This window comes from Phalacrocorax aristotelis, chromosome 11 (assembly GCF_949628215.1).
Source record: "Phalacrocorax aristotelis chromosome 11, bGulAri2.1, whole genome shotgun sequence".
Lineage (NCBI taxonomy): Eukaryota > Metazoa > Chordata > Aves > Suliformes > Phalacrocoracidae > Phalacrocorax > Phalacrocorax aristotelis.
The window spans coordinates 8,327,098-8,347,956 of record NC_134286.1 but is presented as its reverse complement, the minus strand read 5'-3'; the positions used below and the strand labels follow the sequence as shown (position 1 = coordinate 8,347,956).

The following is a 20,859-nucleotide window of genomic DNA, read 5'->3' as shown; positions in this document are numbered from 1 at the left end:
GAGGAACTGAACTGCCCGTTACTTACTTTTAGCACAGGAGCTGCCAAATTTTGTTTGTCCTAGTGCTGCTGCAACAGCCACAGCTCCGGGCCCTGCCCTGCAGCAACAGGCACACACAAGAACAGGAGTAGGAACAGGCACACCTCCATCTCCCCATCCAGCTTTTCCTGCAGCCCTTTCTCACCCCATACCCTCACCACAACCACTTTTTTTCCTGCATATCCTTAACCAGGGTTAGCTATCACTTTTGGGTATTTCTCACCAGAGCACCAACAGCCTCCTGAAAACTAACCCGTACAGAAAACATCAACAGGACGCAGCAACATGACTGACCAGTGAGGGTTCGTCTTTCTCAAGCCGTTGGCTTGGTGTTGGCTAACTGCAGATGCCTATGGGAGAGTATAAAAACAAAGGAATTTTATCCCAATATTTTCCCAGCTTGCTTCCCCAGCCTCTGGTGAGCTATGATTCAGGACATTTCCAAGGCAAACTTGAAATCTTTGAATTCTGCAGCATTTTTCTTTCAAGAATTTGCCTAAGTGATATCTGAACCCACAAAAATGATGGCATCTGGGCATCCCATTCCAATGAGTTCCCCAGCTGAACGATGTGCTGAGTGGGAAACCCTTTCTGCAGTTTTAATAAATGTGTTGAATCCTTGTGTTTCAATGTCATCTGGGGTTATTTTCGACTCAAGTTATGAGTTTGTTTTCCAACGCCAACCAACTCCTGGTGGTTTGGGGAGACCTTAGAGACTGTCTTTGATTGCTCCAGCATCCTTGTTAAGATGTTCATCTTCACATGGGCATTTACAGCTAGCAGCAGGCTGCGAGTGCCATCGGGGTGAGCCATCTCGTCGGCAGGTTACAGAGCGAGTGTAACGAGGCAGAAGTGCTGCTGAGTCACTGTGACAAGAGCTGTTCATTAGCTCAACCTGCAGCACGAGAGGGAGGGGAAGCCCTTCTGGGCAGAAGAAGGGAAAGCAGACAGCGTTCTGGAAGGGAAGGCAAGCATAGGAAAGAAGCTGAGGTTTCATAATGTTATTTCTTTTAATTAAGCCGCATTCTAAAAAAACAGGGTAAGTTTGGAAAGTTAACTTGCTTCTGACCTTGAAGATATTTCATATGTATCAGGGAAAAAAACCCCAAAAATCAAAAATCGACATGAATACATATTTTCCCACCAAACTGCAAAAAAGCCCAGCCCTACGGGGAGCAGGCACACATCACCCCACAGGCACCTATGCCCCTGATCACAATGTGTAGCACCCACAGAAAATTTAGGAGAGAAAAGTGGTACATTTCTCAATAGCTCTGCTGAATCACAGCAACGTAAGCCATCATTTGGCAATCTGAATATACAATCCCAACTGAACACGCCGAGAACCTGGAAATGCTCTTATTCTCGCACTTTGCAACTCACACCGTCTGCTCAAGTCCTTATCTGCTTACAACTCTCGCTTGCCAAACGTGCTTTGCAACGTGACGGTGAGGAGTTGTGAGTAGCCGCCTGGAAGCCCTGGAACTCAGTATTCCTTGTTCGCTGGCGTTGGGCCGAAACCTGATGCTGGAAGCAAGCGGTGTGTGATCCAGGTGCCAAACTATCAAGCTCGGATCCAGCTCCAGATTCTGCCAAGGCATTTTTTTTTGGCATCATGCTGGTTTTGTGTATCTGTGACTCCGGTGAGCAACACAATAGACTGGAGAGCTGGGCCTTACGAGCTACGTTGTCATTTCAACCACATTTCTGACCTTGCTGAGTCCCAAACTTCTGCTCTGAGCAACGTCTGGAGTCTGAGCTTATAAAGACTTTCTGTCTTTTCACCCAAGGACTTTGGCATTGATTAGCAAATGATTAAGAAAGAGCGTGGATGCACTTTTAGTCTTTAATCTTCTTCACATGTATATTATTTATCTCATAGGACATTGAAACTGTTCTTGCACAAACAGCAATTTTACTGCTGATTTTTAACAGCCACTCTGTCGGGATACCACGGCACAGGCTGTCTGGCAGGATCTGTGCAGTGCATGGTCCTGAAGCATCGCTCTCTTATTCTTGGGTTCCTCTTATAAGGCCTTACCTTAGAAGGTGCTGAGTATCCTCAGCTCCCACCACCTGCAGTGAGGGGTGGGTGCACAGTGACACTTCTGTGGATTTCAGATGCTTGGAGGATGACTTGTAGAGAAAAGCAGCATAATAGTTCCAAGACTTTCAGCTTGCTGAGTCTTGTAATAATTCTCCCATGCGAGGGTGATGCCCTCTCCCCTCCTCTGCTGAGACAGCAGGCAGTCTGTCTCCCAAAATCTGGGATGACACAGATCCTGGCAGAGACCAGCACCTGGATGAAACAGCACCCATCTCTCCACCCCACTACTCAGCAACAGCTCTTATCATTAAGACAGACCAGCATGATCTCAGTAAGGAAGACCTGCTGCAGGCAAAAACTCTGCTTCCTGAGGGACTTGATCCCCAGGAGTGTCCCACACCACAGAGTGGGACCAGGCAGCCACAGCAAGCTCAGTGACAGGCTGCTGGTCCCTTCAGCAAATGCAAGACAAATCTGTGAGCAGTGGCCTCTGCAGCTACACTACAAGGCACAGCCTAGCTTACAACTAACTCCAAAAACTCATGGTCAGATTCCCTGGTAATGGGCTGAGCCTGTGAACGCCGCCTGAGCCAGGGAGTGCCCATCTGGGCAGCGTTATCAGGAGCTGGTGATGATGCAGGGAGACCCACCAGGCTTCTCCCATGTCAGGCACTCGCCAGCATCCACCTCTGCGCTGCAACACTGCTCTAAGACTGAACCAAAGTACAATTTTTTGCACCTGCTGAGCTTAGCTGCTGGCATAATTTAGAGCAGTACCCATGGTTGAGGGTGTCAGAAAACATTTATCAGTTTGGGCTGGTCCTGAAATGCCTAGGAACCTCCTTAGAGCATGCTCCTGTCCCAGCGCTGATCCCGCACCTCGCCTGCCCCCTCTCCCACCTTTGCTGTGGGGCGGCAGGAGCAGTCAGGGCTGTCAGCACGACGCCGGGTTGCAGGAGGGACAGAGCAGCTCTCCTCGCTGTGAGGATGTTGCACATTTATCCAGCATAGAGCAAGGTGTTGCAATGAACAGAAAAATGTGCTGCAGCGGTATCTAAGGCCCTATCACTGAAGGGAATGAACTATATTAAGGTATAGTCTGCACTTGAGCATTCATGGTAAAAAATGACTTATACTGACATGCAAATTTAACTAGATGAAGCTTTTGATTATTTCCCCTATCTCTTGGTTTGCGCTGTTTCCCTGAGGTAGAAAAATGCTCTTTGCCAGTAATTCATTATAAATGCCCTAGCCATTCCCATTAGCTACAGCAGGTCTCCACTGCACTGCTCAGTATTAAAATATGCACAAACTTCTCTTCTCCCCAACTCACCAAAACCAATTTTTGAATCACTCTGAGAATTTAATCACATTTCTCTTCTCTTGGCTATAATCAACATGCATGCTTCATACAATATTTACTTTCTGTGCAGGTACCAAACTTATATATGACAATCTTTTTTACAACAGAGGACAATGTTAGCTGAATGCTCTCTTAGGGTAAATTATATATAAAATTCTGCACAAGGTATTATATCAAAGTGCTCCTTAAACCCATGCTAACTCTGTACCAAGTGCATCAGACAAGAAATGGCAAAATTAAGCCACGTACAGCAGCTGTATTAACAAACATATTGGACATCCTGGAACAGCTAACAAAGCAAGTATAAGCAACTCTGCCATGGAGCATACTTCCGAAAACCCACCCTACAAAAGGCTGGATGCCCTGAATTTCCAACAGATGAGCTGAAGGGCTGCAGGAGGGAGGGACAGACTGGCCTCTATCACACATTATCAGGGCAAAAGACTACTCTTAGACAAGGGCTCTGTCTACCTTAGCAAGCCGTGGTAGTGCAGCCCAGAGGGAGAAGATGGGAAAGGTGGTGCTGAGGACCCGACATTCAGATCCCGTACACTGTGGGGCTGCTTTGAGTGAGCAGCCACCCGGTCCCAGGGGGACCATTGGTGGCAGAAGGGCACTGGATGTGCCCCAGAGGGCATCACTGAGCCCAGGGACAAGGCTCAGTCCCACTGCTCCTCTCCACGAAGTGCTGCTGGGGAGGAGATAGGCATTTCTGGTAGCCCTTGTGTGGGGATAGGAAAGGGAAAGAAAAACTGGGGACCCCCTTGAGCCCATGCTCTCCTCTACACCTGCACATTGGTCAGCCCGCTTGTCCCAGCTGGGAGAACCTGTAAGCTTACTTGCATATGATGCTATTAAATCAAACACTTTGGCAAATCACAGGAGACCAGAACAAGACAAGCTGGAAAACAAATGCTCTCCACAAGTCCAGTGGCACAGCTCCTGAGAGTGGCCAGAAGGATGCAACGAGCAGCACACATTTAATTTTACTCTGACAATGTATCCAGGCTAAACCACACAATTACATGGGCTGAAATGTTCTACGGGACAAATATGCATTTCACTGGCAATCATTAATGATTTTTAAAATTCTGACATGATGGTTCATGGAAAACACATGGCTAGATGTTCTTAGGCTATTTTTTAAAAATTTGCTGCATTTTGGGTCATGTTTCAGCCTATGCAGAATTCCAGCAGTGCACCCAATTCTCTTCACCTACATGCATGCCTTCCCTTTAATGAACTTCACTCAGCTGCTGCTCTGTATCACCGTGAGCCTCCTCTGTCAAACCACAGTCACTTTAATGAGAAAGCTATAGCTCTAGGACTACATGGCTGACAAACAGAGCCTTAACATATTTTCACTGTTTTGTTCAGGAAATAAAAGGACACAAGGAAGCCACAGGGTATGAAGCCTGAAAAATTCAAGCACAGCATATATGGTGATCATCTGAAAGGTCACCTCAGACCCATGGTGTGAATTTTGGGGTTGTCCTATGCAGGGACAGGAGCTGGACTCTGTGATCCTTACGGGTCCCTTCCAACTCAGGACATTCTATGATTCTATGTGGTTGTTCATAGAAAGAAAAATAAGATAAAATAAAAACTGTCCTAAAATACAAAGGGGCATGATTCATTATGTGGTTACGTAAGAAAGCCGTGCCATAATGCTGTTCAAGTCACCTACAACAACATGACACTGGTGTAAGAAGGGATGAATCAAGCCCTGTGTTTTCATTTTAAAAGGATACTCAGGCAGCTTACAGCGGGAAGAGCTACGGCTTCCAACAGCTCCTGACAAGGTCCCTCCAAATAAAATTGTCAGGGTGGGTTCAGCTTGGGAGATGCAGTCACACAACTCCCTTTCCTTTGGTAGGAAACTAGCTCCACAAAAAAAACCCAAAACATTTCAAATGTGGCGTTCTTCCATGCTACAAAGATGTGCGTTTTCCAGCCGGTGTGGAGAGGAGGCACACACTGCTCAGAGTGCGTGTCAGGGTGAGCTGGCGTAGCACAGCAGGCTGCGGGGAGGACCAAGGTTGTTTCCCTTCCCTGCTGTCCAGGACTTTTAATGCACTTCTACAATAAATGTAGATAATTATTTTAATATAATATCTTTTTTGGTTTTTTTTTTTTGCTTAGCTGAGTTACTGCCTTGTCCCTGAGGAGCTTTTATCATTACATTGAAGATCTTATTTTTGCTCTAACTGACAGATGCCGCAAACTATCTATAAACTCTGGCAGCCAACTACAGACATCTATTCTCTGCAGATTTATTATACATCACTGATCCCCTAATGGAGAAAATTCACCTCATTCTTGAGTACAGTCATTGGACCAGAAGCAAACCACACTGCAAACTACCTTTGAGGTCAGATACCTGCATCTCCATCCTAGCAGGCTGCTGGGGAGGAAGAGGCGAGGCCAAGGTCAGAGCTCAACAAATTAGCATAACTGGATCCACAGATATTCTCCATCTGCCAACAAGTGTAGCCGACTGTGGCTAGGACAGAATTTCTACATACGCAGGGCACGCAGAACCAACTAAGTCAATTCTGTCCCTGCACAGCCCGAACCTAAAAAATATACCACAAGGGAAAAACCAGAAGAATTCACCATAGTCACTAAAAAAGGAAAATGAACTGTCATTTAATATTGCAATTTAGTCCAAGATACACGGAAATGGGACACCTGGTGTGTTAGCCCCAATGTCTGTGCTTTCCTCTGCAAGTGTGGGAAAGCACTTAGCCAAGCCTCCATTTATCCTCCCATAAGCCAGATGTCTTATTCGCCTATTTACCACTGGGGTAATTGCCATGGACTTAGTGGCCTCTTTATCAGGCACAGTGTTTCAGAAGTGTTTCAGGCTGAATGTTGCTGTCAGGTGCAAGGCGCAGACAGTAGCACAGGGTGAAGAACAGGGATGGCACATTAGCAGGGTGTTTTTCAAACCATTTACCAAATAAATCTATAACCTCTGGCAATACAGTCTGAAGGAAACGGTTCTGCACAGGCACTGGCATGACTGAAGCGCTAGAGTTGCAATAAAGCCGAAAGCAAGCCATCATGACATAGACCACAACATTCTCTCTCCCTATTACATTGAATCAGCAATATTAATTTAACCTCTCTCTCAAAATGGTGCAACTATCTGTAACATTTATCTACAATTTAAGTGCATTTCTAATTTCCCCTGTATTCTTGCTTCAGGAATTTGACAGTGTTTTGTGGGACTTTTGCTCCTGATCAATCCCATGTTGCCACCTGTCTGCTCCTGACAAATCCCAACCCTGTGAAGGCTTGGAAACCCTCAGGATGTTTAGACGGATGTCATTTACTTGAGCTGATCTGTTCCCCAGACTCGCTGTTGGCATCCCTTAAACAGGTGAGTGTTCATCTTGTATAAATCAGCTGAGGTCTCTTGGGACTCATTTACATCAACCAAGAATGCAGCCCAAAATATAGAACTAATTTCCCATGTTTCAGACTGTCAGACTGTCAGACTGTATCCCTTGCTGAAAGGACCATTATCAGCAAAAGAACTGCTAGAAACACTTAAAAAATGGTGCTGGAACTGCAGTTCTGGCAACCTTCTTGCATAGCAAGTGAAGTAGGGGCAGATGCTTCTCACTGGCCCTTAACCATTCCCTGGGCACAGACAGAGACATGAGCTAGGTTTTGCCCACCAAGACAGTTTCCTGCAACTACTATAAAGGACAAAACAACCAAACCAGAAGGCACCAGCTGATAAACCCAAGATTATTGAGAACCTGGGTGGAAACTTTCTCTGTAAAAGTAGATCGACATTAAATGGACACCTGCCTTTGTGAAGGGTATTTAAAAATACGAGCTTGGGACACAACAACACAACAAAAGTCTGTTTAAGGCCTTGCCTAACCCATCAGGTTCAAGAGGAATAAAAGAATAAATGTAAGAAAATATAGCTGCCTAATAAAGAAACAAAACTGACCATTGTTACTAAGGGGAAAATAGAGGGATATCACCAGTTAACTTTGCAATGGCATAAACTATTAAATTCACAGATACTAAAGGGTTCAGGGAAGACATTATTCATGGTAACATATGAGACCACATAAAGAACTATCCCTAATCAATACAAATACCAAAAATTACAACAGAAGTGAATCTCTGAGCTCTGCCTAAGATGCCTAGATACCTATCAAACTAACAGGTGGACTTAATAAAAATAAGGGTTATATTCCGCCACTCGTCGCATCGAGGGACACTAGAGGTGACACTTCATTCTCTCTGCGGTCCCTTTGACGTTAGGGTTACGTCTCACAATGAGAAGTTACTGCTCCATCGTAGGGTAGCAGTGGGAGAATCTGTCCCCAACCCATTTTCTTCTTTGCAAAAGTATATCTGATTCTTCCAGAATGTGTGCAGTGACAGAACTGACCTACTCAAACTGAGCACGTTCGCTGTGCACAGTGATGGAATTCTGCTTTGTGTACAAACCGCTCTATCCCACCCCGAGACGCGTCGCCCGCGGGGGCCGACCCGGCGCAGTGCTCTCAGCGAGGGGGCAGCCGGAGAGGAGTAGCTGAGGATGCTAATGCAAATGAAAATGCCCAGTGCAGTCAAAGGTACGTTTGCAGTGCAAATGTAAATGACACTGTGCAGTCACAGGACCGTGACTACACGGGATTAAGGGGACTTTGCGCGATCTGGCTCTGTGGCTACAGCCCAGTGAACGGATCCGTGGATTAACCGCGCTGAGCAAACAGCCAGAGCAACAAGAAGAGCAGAGTTCGATGCCTTTCACTGAAATTTTACTTTTTCCCACAGCGCAGCCAGTTCTATTTTGCTTTTGCTCTGGCAGATACAACAGGAAAAATACGCAAAGATGCCCCTTGTCCCAGCTGTCAGGATTGCAAAACAAATGAGAGATTTGAATAAGTTTACTTAATTGTTATCAGTATTAAAGGCACCTTAAGGGAATCATTCCTAGAAAAGAATAATTTGTAGTAGATACTAAATTACATTTTCCTCTATTTTCCTCCTTGAGAAAAATCTATTAAGACTTTATAATTAAAACTCCTGAACATAGTTCAACTAAATGTTTTCAATTGAAAAATTGCCTATTTTTAAAAAGGTCCTTTTTTATTTTTTTCATAAAAACACTGTTTGCTCTCTTGAGAAATGCCACTGAAAATTATTAACTGTCATTCTTCATCAAAACAGCTAAATGAAACATTTCTTTTCTCACTCAGCAACTTAAAGCCATAGGAATTTTTCCATTTCTATTTGAAAATCCTGGCCAAACAAAAAAAATTACCTTCTCAAATCCCTTTTAATAACAGTAATAGAGATTATATGGGAAGATATAAAACGTGCTCAGGCATGCGTGTGATTCACAAAGTTGTCCCTTTCCCTCTGTACTCCACGCTGATCAGCATAATCAGTCCGCAGTGACCAAGAGAGAGCATCCTTTCTGTCTGGGGTTTTGGTTGTGGGGTTTTTTATTTATTTCACACTTTGGGACCAAAGTTTGCATCCAAGACACTGCAGTTTGTTCTGTACCTCCACATATATTCATAATGGAAGTAGAGCAATATGCTAAAACCAGAGTATCACCACTATACCGAATTTGCTAGCAAATCCCATCTCTACAGGTTATAAGCAGTTTCCTTAGGACTGTAAGTTATTCATTTACTAAGTTCTTACCATAATTTCAGTGAGAACAAAGTTTAAAATGTTTACTTACTGATGTATATAGGTATCCTTCGCTGTTCATTGCCAGATACAATTTTGTTTGAACCCCCTGAATCGCCACCACTCGTAAACCCACAGGTATGAGGTTAAACAACGCTAGGAGAGAAAGGAGATGGAGAGCAAAATTAATCCTTCAGAGTATGCAGCTTAGGTAGAGAATTAAGCCATAATTACCAGAACCAAATACAGAAATTCCCATTCATACATACATTAGTTGCTGTGGGTGCTATAGAAGAATACTGTAACTATTGTGGTCTTTTATAGCAATCTCCACCAATAGCTCAGAGATTACCTACAGAGGATATCGACATACCTCCCCTGTTCTGAAGATGGTGAATTGGAGGTGTTGGGGGTACTGAGAGCTCAAATGACTTACCTGCCTCATAAACAGAATCCAGGGTCTGCTGAGTAGAGCTGAACATAATTTGGCTTTGGGTTTGGTTTTTTCTGACAATAAGTTGAAAAAAAAAGGATAATCCAAAAACAAACAAGCTGTTTTTCAAGACAATAAAAACTTTTTTTTTTTTTAACAAATTCAGATCAAATTCAGTAAACATGTTTGACCAAAAGGAAGGAGCAAGGTGAAATTCAGAAAAGTTAAAAACCTTCATGAACATCTCAAAATGTTTTCAAAACTCATCAGGGTTTTTTTTTCTTTTTGAGAGGAAAATGTGTTTGAAAAAAATAGAGTTAAATAACTTCCAAATGAAATGAAATGCCAGCATGTTCATTAGATCAAGCTCAAAATCTCTTCTTTCAAAATTGAGCTTGCTTCGAATGTTCTGCTTGCATTTGTGCTTCTATACATGCTAATAGTGGCAGTATTTATAAGCAGAGGAACGTCTCTACAAAGAAATTAAGATTCTGGTTTTTAAAGTGGCAAATTTAAAAAAAAACCACACAGGCAAAGCTCTGCCGTAGCTGATATTCATGGATACATCAAAACTGAACACAAGCAATAATGAACTGAATACTGCACTCTGTGTTCAATAGGTAGGATTAATACCAATGGGGAGTTAAGAAAATTTTCAAGAACTGTTATCATAACCCAAAGCATCTCCTTCCAGCCCATTGTAGAAATGCAGAGATAGGATGAACTTGTGCCAAACTGGCTTTTATTTCCAATGGTTTATTACTTGGCTGTAAAACTCTGGTCTGCTTCAGGCTGAAGTTTGGTATTTATGGTCACTGTCTGAAGCCAATTAAAAACTGAATTATGATTTTGAAATATTTTGATTATTTTTAAAAGTATAAGCTGAGAATTATGACCCATTAAAAAAATTCCTTTTCAGCCTGACAACCCCCAAATGGTCATATTTAATTAAAAGAAAATTTGCATGTTGCCAGCATTGAATACAGATTCTAAATTCTGGGCGTGGGGTTGTCAAGAGCATATCAAAAAAGGAAAGAGCAAACGTATGCATACCCCATTTCAGTAAGGGCATGCCCAGAAGCTGACACTATGCACTGTGGACAAAGGACTAAATTCTGGTGAAAACAGGCTCTGTTTCAGCAGGCAACTGGACCTCCAGCTCCATGTGTTGTCCTGGGTTAACCTGAGCATCTCAGCCCCATGGCTGGGGAAGAGAGGGTGCAATAGGCTCGGGACACGCTCAGGGCTGGGCTGAGCCTGCCCGCCTGCGCTGGCACAGCGTGAGCGGCGGGTGCTCTGCCCTGAGCTTGGGGCACCTTTGAGCACTGAATTTCCTACAAAGGTCAAATACAGCAGAGCAGGTGGAAATACCCAGATTTAAACGTAGGAGATCCTAAAATCACACCTATGTTTTTCTTTCCCTTTCACACGCACAGGTGTACCCGCAGACACAAACACACACGCACATGCAGCCCCTCCTCACTCTCGCCTGCAAGCACAAAATCAACAGAAATGGCTTTCTCTTCACTAAAACAAAATCCTCTGGTTCTCTGCAGTTTTTGGCAAACAAAACTTCGATTTTCAGTAAGTGAAATGCTTAGGGAAATGGATTTCTCATTCGTTCTATCAAATGCTTGAATTTATTTGTGGGAGAAAAATATTCCCTGCCTGACTCAGTAAATATTCCTGTGGAGAGCCCTCTTCTGCAGTTCAACCCCAAAAAGCAGCATCTGATCTCCATGTAGGCAGGAGAGAACAATTTCAAGCTCAGTATCCAGGCAGAACCTGGAGGTCTCTTTTGAAAGGCACTTTCTTAATGGCATATTTATGAGTAGGGCAAGCATTTGGGTATTTTCAGCACAAGTGTACGAGTGTGGGCTCCACTGTAAATAGTCCTATGACCCTGTCAGTAGACCAGCTGAGGACAGGGCAAAGCCTGGGACAGTCGAGAAGACACAGCTCACAGCCACAAGCCACAGAGATAGGTTTTAGTGAGCAATTCCTGGCTGTGCTGTGCTTGGCAAAGTGAGCAGAGATACGAGGCTGAGCGATTTCTGCTGGGGAGGGCTGGGGCACCCTCTGCGATGGGTGCTCAGCTGCTTCTCTCAGCAGCTGAACATGTTTTCCTGCCATAAACGTACATGCTCTATTTTGAGGCAAGATGAGGGTTAGGCACACTCAGAAGCTGGTTTAGACATCGATGGGATTAGCAGCTGCTGAGGCACAGACTATCGGAGGTTGCAAAAGGGCTGTGGGGGAGTAATGGTGCCTCTGCCTCTGCTGAAGGGGAGAGGGAGCAGCTGTTGGAGGGGTGCAGTCAATCTGTCCTATGCCAGCACAGCCAGACACACAGCCAGGCTGCTCCGGCTGCTGCCTCCAAGGCAAGGGGACACTGGCACTGCACCAAAAAAGGGGGCTGTTCCCTTCAGCAGCAGCCATTGCTCCCACTGTCCTGCACAGCAGCAAGTCCAAGGGCAGCTTCTGTAACAGCGAGTGGCCTGTCTGTGACCCCTAAAAGCTGATGGGGCCAGCAGCAGAGCCATGCAGCCCCCTTCTCTGCAAGTCCCCAATGCCATGGGCAATGGGTTTGTGCTATCGCATTTCTAGCGGTTGACCCTCATGTGGGCAGATACGGCAGAAAGGGTGAAAAAAAAAAAAGCCAGAGGAAAAGAAATTGTTTACTACTACAATCAGTTTGTGTTAGCATAAGATAATGCAAAGTTATCTGCATCCTAGCCTTTCCCTATTACATTTGTGCTGTGTAAAGTAAGGACATAATATCCATGGTAATGAAAAACTTGGCGATGCCTAAGGCAGAAATGATCTTTGCTATGGCCCTTGCGCAATACAAGTTGACAGCGAATTAGACCCGCAAAATAAGAGGCAGTGGGCCACAGCTGGATTTATGCATGTATACATTACTGTGAGGTCTGTGCTACCCTGGACCTTCGTGCACTTCTGCAGGATATTGTTTCTTATATTTCCTTATTTTATCAGTCTTCAAATCTTTTTATCTTGCCAAAATTGGCAAATAAATTCTGCCTTGATTTAAAACCTTGTCCTATTTAACACATTTAAAACCTGTTTTGCAGCCAGAAAATCTTTTCCACGAGGCACTTCCTCAAATTACATGGACTCTTGGCTAAAACTGAGGTCTGTGCTACAGCCCCTCAAAACCGTGTTTCACTTCCTGCCTAAATTGTGCTCCAAAATCTCAGCTTTCTTTTAAACTCCCCACAATTGTGGACGCAACCTTGTTTTTGTGAACCTGCACACGGCATTGGGTCTACAGAGCTTGAAATAATTGTTCCCAAATCAGGAGCTGAAGGGGATCTTGAGGCAAACTTCCCACCCAGCTCTAGGTAGCAAATGATGGAGAAGGCAGACTCCTGGCCCCAGTATGCTGTCAGGAGCACGAAACATCAGCTGGCTATCGAGGACCACAAGCTCTCCCATCCCTACCATAAAAAGGGAAGAAAAATTCTCAAATTTGAACAAGACTGACCTATGCTGTGTCAGGAAACCAGGCAGACTATGGCTATGGTTTGCTCTATAAAATGCCGTTTCAGAGTCCTCGTGCTGTGCAACCGCATTGCTGGGGACAGCTGCATTCAAGGATGTTGCCCTTATTGTTAAGAGGAGATTTTATTATTGCAGTGAATACAAAGAAAATGGTCTCAGAGCAAATGTTCAGTGGAGGTGACAAAAGGGAAGAGCAATGATATCCCTCAGGGGGTTGCAAACGAGGAGAGAACGGACTGGAGAAGAGTCCCCCCACATTTGGAGGGCGCTACAAGTCCCGTGACTTCCCTGCAGTGCACGAACACAGGTTAAATGAGATATGCTTCTGCAGATATTGGAAGAAAGGGTTTGAGTGGGCCTGATCCACTTAATATTCATGTGAGCAAGGCTTTGGGGGAAGCCCCTTATGTGGACTGTGATCCACAGCATGAATCAGCCTGTCTTACTAGCTCCATCAAAAATATTGCAATTAAAATAAATTCAGGACTGCAGGACATTCAGGCCCATACACTTATCTTACATAAAAGGGATATATACAAAAGCCTGTGGTTTTTTGTGATAAAACCCTCCTCTGTTCTGAACACTCAGATACTGCATCCCAGCTGCAACCATTTCTGGGATACTTCCATTATATTTAAGTATTCAGCATGTTGGAAGGCTGGTATCCAGCAACAGGGAGTTTTTATGATTTGCTTTGTAATCTGTCAGGTTATGGTAAATTTAAGGACACAGTGAAAGCAAAGATATTTTAGAAACAGACACATGTGCATGAATGCCAAAAAGACAGATTCCCATAAGTTCTATCTTCTTTTGAATCTTAGGATCCCTGTTAGATGAATTGCAGCAAAGTATTTGAATGAAACGATCCCTTTAAAAAACAGATAGAATTTCAGATATTTGCTCTGGTACATTAAAAGTTTATAATAATATCATGCTTTGATTCAAAAAGTAAGGTTTGCCTCTTTCTTCTTCTTTTTTAAGATAATTAACAGAATCACCCTGAAATCCTGGACGATCTGTACTGACTTTTAAAAACATAATTATTAGATCATTCACTTGAAAGAAAAGCAATGTTTAAGGTCTATAAGCATCACTTTTGGAGTGGATTTTGTGGCTGCACTGAGGAGGACTCAATAAGACGGCAGCAGCCGCTCAGCGTCGCACTGATCTGGTCTTTGTGCTGCCTTCTCCGCGGGCGAGGACGGGACCTGGAGCCAGACCTCAGATGACCCTACAAATCCTATGCTTTGCTGTGCCCTAAGGCCAGCACCTTCTGTGACTGCAGGGGAGACCTCCTCCAGCAGCCCCACGGGTTCCCTCCCGTGTTCTCTCATGGGTCACTCAGAAGTAACACAGGGATGCAAAAAGGATTAAAGAGGGTGCGGGAGGAGTGTGGGAGCAAGCGATCGGACGAATAAGATAGGATACTTCCTATTGCATCTATTGCTTATTCTGCCACATTCAAGTGCCCTGTAAAATGAAACAACGTCTGATCTGCAAATGCTTTTCATATGAAAAGGGCGGCACTTAAATCAGTGCTTTTTAATAAGTAAAAAGGAAGGTCTGCCTGTTGATTTTCTGGTTTGTTGTCTAAGTGGCCTGAAATACCTTCCTGAACTCCTTGCTCCTCCTAAGTCCTTCTTTCACAACAGAAGCGTAGGTTAAGCTAAACAATAAACTATGTGAAACGCTTAAATATTTTACTCACAAACACAAAATCTATGCCCTAGTCATCTTTTCCTGTTTTCTATTAATTCTCAAAGTTGTAAAAGAACCCCAAACAGACAAACAAAACACCACAACAACAACAACAAAAAACCAAACGCATCCAAAGCTTTTTCACAGAGAAGCTGAGGGGAATCTGGTTGAAAGCTGAAGGTATAATCAAGTTTAGAAGGGGTAAGAAAAATAATAATAGGGAAACGTGAACTTTAAAATAATGATTAACTCTCGTTGTGTGAAATAACACGGCTCTGTCTGAATGAGCCCCTGTTTAAGAGTGGAGATAGTGTTATTCTATTTCAGGCACTCTGAGTAGGCGAGCAAATTTTCCCTGTTAAAAAAAAAAAATCTAATAAAATCCAAAGGACAGCAATGAACTTCTCTAGATTACCATGGAGATAACATTTGCTTTGTTTGTCATATGTGTCATCATTACCTCCTCTAGTTCATTATTTCTGTAAGTGATTTTTATTTGCATTTCTCTCAGACCCAGTAAGTCTGAAAGACTTCTGCACTGTAAGCACAGTGTTAACGCCGCTTCCACTCACTCAGTCATTCCAGGACAACAGCTTTGAATGGACCTATATGGGAAGAATAAGACACCACAATTCACAAACATACCATTTATTCTCATGTCACTTACTATAACTACTGTCCTCCTCTTTTGTTCCATCAATCGTTCCATCTGCTTGCAACTGCAAGTGGTATCCTTGCCTGCTGTATAGCTTTGTTACTATACCTTTAAGCTGAGGCTCTGTAAAAAAACAATAGTGAGGTTAATGTGGGAAATCCTGACGTGCGGTTCCAAGCAAGCAGGATGCTAAAAACAAATCTCCAGGTTTCTTCTCAAGGCTGAGATATTACAAAGACCCAAAACAAAAGCAGGGCAACGAGCTTTGCAACACTTTTCATTTAGGTTGAGATAAATTTTGTGTCTCTGAAACCAGCTACCAAAATGATTAAATGCCACTTTCGATGGCAATGTAGGTAGCACAGTAAAATCTGCTTCCAGGGAATACGAATTCCGACAGCGTGCTGCTTGGCCTCAGGAGCTCAGCCCTATCTCATTTAAGATTAGAAATGAGCTGGCAAGGAGCATATTCTGCCTTTTAAAAAGGTGTGAGCTCTTAAATGGAAAGGAAAAAGAGGACTACTACGATAGCGCTAATAAGAGCCGTAGTGACAGTTGAGAGCCTAAATATATAGCAGCAAACATTTAGCACAGGAACTGCTGCAGCTCTAATAAACAAACCCCCAGTCCTTGCTGCTCCGAAGACTACAGAGCATCCGAAGTGATAAACTACTCAATGAACATATGGAAAATGGAGGGGGGAACCCTGAAATCCAGCAATGTGTGGAACTGCAAAATAAATATTACCATAAGGGTTGAGGTAATTACCTCAACAGCTAGAAGAAGAAAGATCAAAACAACGCATAGTTTGGGTAGATTTCTTTTTCTCATAACCATTCTCAGGTTCACAGATAGAAAGTGAGATATCTCATATGGTTTCAGATCATTCTAGACCAAAAAGTAAACAGCAACAGGGTCTGCTGTCAAGTCTGTCATTTAAGATATCTAAGTAATGCACCAAAAGTAATTGCAAAAAAGGTCTACTTCTACTGAATCCCAGCAACACCTGCATTGTAGTCATTTCACGCAATTACGCTTGTCAGGAGGCGATGCACGTCTGCAGCTCACTCCGCAACAACTTACTTAATTCAGAGGTAAAAGTACTGTGAAGATATGATGTGTCACTTCCAATAGCCAATGTCTGGATCACACTCCTTGTGTTTGTAATCAAAGACATGAGGGACTTCACTGTACTTCATTTTAACAGGAGCCAGAGGCAAAAGCTTACAATAGTTTGCATAACTATATTACTTCCTATTAGCAACCTTTAGTAAGGGTACTGATGGCTGCACAATTCTTATTGACCAGCTTTTCTGACAAGAAATTAATCCAACCCCCACTTTAGCTTTTTAGCCATAATACATCCCAAAGCTGTTTGCAAGTTGTGAGGCAACTCTTCTGTGGCTGCTGAGAAAGGCAGACAGGTTAAGTGGTGAACGGCATCAATGTTTCAGCACAGGAAAGCGATAGCAACATTACCAGAGGGTTTTGCTCCTCCCACATACAAAAAAACCCACTCAGATCAGGGACTGAGTCTTCACGCCTGATCTTTTGCGCCTCTGACACAGAGAGCATCGCGTCTGCAGGGCACAGCTGCATGTATGAGATTCCTAGAAAGGAACAGGGTGGTGAAGCAAAACTCTGGAAGGTGCCAGCGAAAGCAAAAAGCCTCATCTGCAATCAGCAAAAAAAGCTCGGCACAGGCATTCTGTGAAGCAGGGAGACAAAAACGGATCTCTAGACCGCTAAGTTATTTAACATACAACTGAAGGGAGGTGTATGTGTGGGAACTTCCCCAGCAAACATCTCCCCCACAAATCAATCACGTGTGTTTGTATATGTGTATGTGTAAGACAGGCTACTGAATTACCGGTACATGGGCACACATGTGTGGGCAAGTGAGGCAGATAGCAATGGTGTGTGTTATCTAAATAAACCAGATGAACATGAAAGGGGAAGGGACTGGCACAGTGTACCCGTGTCTATCAGATCATACATGCCAGGAAGGACAATACCTGCACGTTCTTTACCAGCCCTGAGGCTCTGGTCCCCCTTTCCCCGTGCCTGATGCACATCCTAGTTTGCATTAAATTAAACAAAGCAACCCCCCAAACACAAAACCCTTGCCAACCTGGTCGCCGCCTTCGCCTTTTCTTGGAGCCAAAGAGTTTGACCCTGGAAAACACATTCAACTTGTTCTTGTCGCAGCTTCCCTTGCTCTTGCTGGGGCTGTTGACACACTTACAGGCATTGGACTTCTCCCGCTCCCTGGCTTGTCTCTTCTGGCGGATCAGGGAGCTGGCGATGGCTGCAGCCATGGCCGCCACCGCCCCGGCACCACTGGTGGGTCAGGCACGCGGGGTTTGCTTGCTGGCCACGGGCGCCGCAGCCAGCATGCTGCTCGGCCCGACCCCAATGCTGGGGACGCTGCCGGGCGCCTTGGCCAATGCCACCCACCGCCAATCGGTTTGGAAGCCCAGGAGACTCCGGTGGGATGCTCGCACCAGAGCTCCAGGTCAAGATGCAACAGTTTAGCTCAAGCGTTTTTGTCCGCTGAGATCTTCCCCTTTTTATTTTCTGATGGTGTTTTATTCCTCCCAACTTCTGGCAGGGGAAAGTTTGCAGGCAGAGGCGAGCGTTTCTGTGGAGATGGAGCAGATCACTTGCGAGGCATCCCTCTGAGCTTCTCCAGATGAGCTATTCACATGCAGACATGGCACATCCACTTGGTGCAAGATCATTGCATCTCTCCTAGCCCCAATTTCTCCAGTTAACTTTTCTCCCCACCCATCCCCTCCCCATTCTAATCCCAGCAAACACCTGTTAGACTCCAGCAGGGGCTGTCCAGTTGCAGGGGTTTTCTGGATCCTTTTTCTTCCTCTCCCTTAAGAAGAGATCCAAAGCAAGCGGCGATGGAGACCCTGGGAGGAGGTGCCGATGCCTGGAGCCTCAGCTGTCTGTTGCTGAATGCCTCGGGAAGCCTCTTCCCCTCTGCTCCTTACAGGTGCGGCTGCCAGCGCAGCCTCCCCCCCACGGACTCGTTCGGCTTTTGCATGGCAACACTTGTCACCCGATGGTAAACAGCCAGAGCTCCCCTGACGCCGGTCGCCGGCAGCCCAGCGCCGCGACTGCAGCAGCAGTGGTCCTCAGGCAGCGGATGCACGCACTCGCACACACCCCAGGAGCTCTGCGCTGGGTACAGAAATGAGGCGACGCAGCAAGCCCCTTATCACCACCCTCCCCTCCTCCTCCTCCTCCTCTTCCAGGCAAGGCAGCGAGCGGGAGACCTGCCCGGTAGCTCTTTGTGTGAGGAGTTGCGGAGGGGCCCCCCGGGTGCAGGCGGTGGGGAGGCAGGGGCTCGGGGGGGGGCAGCCGGGGAGCACCAGCTCCCGATGCCCACCCTTGCCGGCCCCACGGGCTGTGGGTACCTGCTTTTCACGGAGCCGCCTCCTGGGGAGGCGCAGACACCCAAACAAACGTGACTGCGATGAGCAAATAGCTGGCACCAGGTTTTGGCAGCAGAGTGAGGACACCTGGCCGGCGGCGGGAAGGTGGCTCGGTGGGGCAGGCAGGGGGGCAGGCAGGGCGACAGGCAGGGGAGCTCCCGCCATGGCTGTCCCCTGCTTTCCCTCATCCTTACAGGGTGACCTCCTCTCTGCCTCACTGATTTATCGGAGGCTTTTTGCCTCTCTTGCCTTTCCTTCCCACCCACCTGCTCTCAGATCCAGTTTTCTAGCAGAGACTAAAAAATCCTCAGAGAGGTCCATTTCCTTATCACTGCCACGTTGTCCCTCTTCCCTCTGACCCCTCACGGTGCCTCTGTGTCCCCCGAGGACAGGATCTCGTGCCAGTGGGTTTATTTACCCCTGGCTAAGCGGGGGCCAGGCTGCGGGGGTACCAGGGCAGGGAGAAGCAGCGGTGCCACGATGCCGATGCCGGGAGCAGAGCCTGGCACCACACTGTGGTTAATGCCCTGCACAGTGGACACCGAACCCTGCACACATCCATACCCTAGGGTATAGGAAGCAGAAAGTCCTGGGAGTTCCTTTGCAACCTACCCTACCCCCTGCTCTTCAGCATGCTTTCAACAGCTGGAGCCTAAAATAAAGGCAATTCAGGCTAGAAACAAAGCAGCGATTTGCAACCCTGAAGGCAAACAACGATGGAAAGAATTTAGCCCGAGGCAGAGGGGATTTGCAGTCATTTGCAGGTGCTGAGGCAGGGTGGGATGTCCCATGCGCGGGAGGATGGGGGCTGTAGGCTGGTTCCTTGCAGGATCTGAGGCCAGCCGGGACTGTGAAAGCAAGGGGCTTCAGCCAGCCAAGCCCGGGAGCAGCGTCCTCTGTGCCCTGGACCAGTCCCAGGGCTCCCCTGGGGCTATAAAGACAGCACCGATGCAGGTGGGTTGGTGTGACAGTACCGGATTTCTGATGCGCTTTCAGACTCAGCCAGGCTTCTCAGAATACCTGCCCCTTCTTCCTCTCCTCCACACATACTCTGCAAAGCCACACAGTCCTCCCCTCCGACAGTGGGGTTGCACACTGCGGTCCCAGGCAAGCGCTGTGGAAACCATGCCACCCAATATCTTCACTTCAAAGAGCTCAATTCAAAAGCAGCTGCTGCACCTCTGCAAACATTACAGTCCTTTCCCGGACTAGAAACAGCTCACAACAGGCCCAAATCTATCTCCTCCAATGGGGAGCTCCTGCCCCAATAAAACATACTGCGTGGCCAGGTCTTGGTAACAGAAATGCCCATAATGCACAAGTTTTAACACGATGTCTGACTGAAAGTACATGTGCCATCACAGCCTGAGACCTCGACAGCTGACATGGTATACCGAATTTGGCAGCCCCACATACCCACCCACAATACCACTTTTCTCCAAAATGTATACATGAAAAGGTGCATATACACACTCACTCACCTTTGTTTACAAGGCACTTTATGGCATCCACATATTCATATTAAAGAAATACTAATTTCTTATTTGGGTCAAACGGCAGTGTAAAAATAACTGTAATTCACAAGTTCCACCACTACCCTAATCTGCCAGTCCACATAAGACATGTAAAATCCAACCCAAGAGACAGCCAGTTGGATATTATTAGCAATAACTCATCCTACTCAACTCACCGGTAACATACTATGAATTTTGCCATCTTTCCACTTCCAATACAGTCACAAGTGAGACTTGTTTTTCCTGAGACTCACTCATTACTTCATAAATATTCTCAGTTTGGAATGCAGCGTTTGATCTTCAGATCAAAGTGAAACTGTCTCATTGTGATCTGTCCTATAGGTCAGATGACATTTCATTTTCACAATGACTAACCAGAACTCAGAATTTGGCTAACCTTGAAAATTCTGGGAAAAAGCAGTATATAAAAGCAGTATTTAGGATATCTTTCTGCCAGCATTCCAGC

General features: G+C 45.6%; 1 protein-coding gene across 4 annotated transcripts in view; it reads right to left on the bottom strand.

Moving 5' to 3' along the window:
- FGF13 (fibroblast growth factor 13) overlaps positions 1-20,859 on the bottom strand; it is a 262,857-nt gene that overhangs the window by 43,495 nt on the left and 198,503 nt on the right. For 3 of the 4 annotated variants that reach the window (XM_075106739.1, XM_075106742.1, XM_075106741.1), the window contains 2 exons: positions 15,446-15,556; positions 9,178-9,281 (listed from right to left, as the gene is read on the bottom strand). In XM_075106739.1, the coding sequence (XP_074962840.1) occupies positions 9,178-9,281; positions 15,446-15,556 (215 nt within the window). Of the gene's footprint in view, positions 1-9,177; positions 9,282-15,445; positions 15,557-17,564; positions 18,232-20,859 lie in introns of those variants that run through there. The other variant, XM_075106740.1, reaches the window with a different exon arrangement.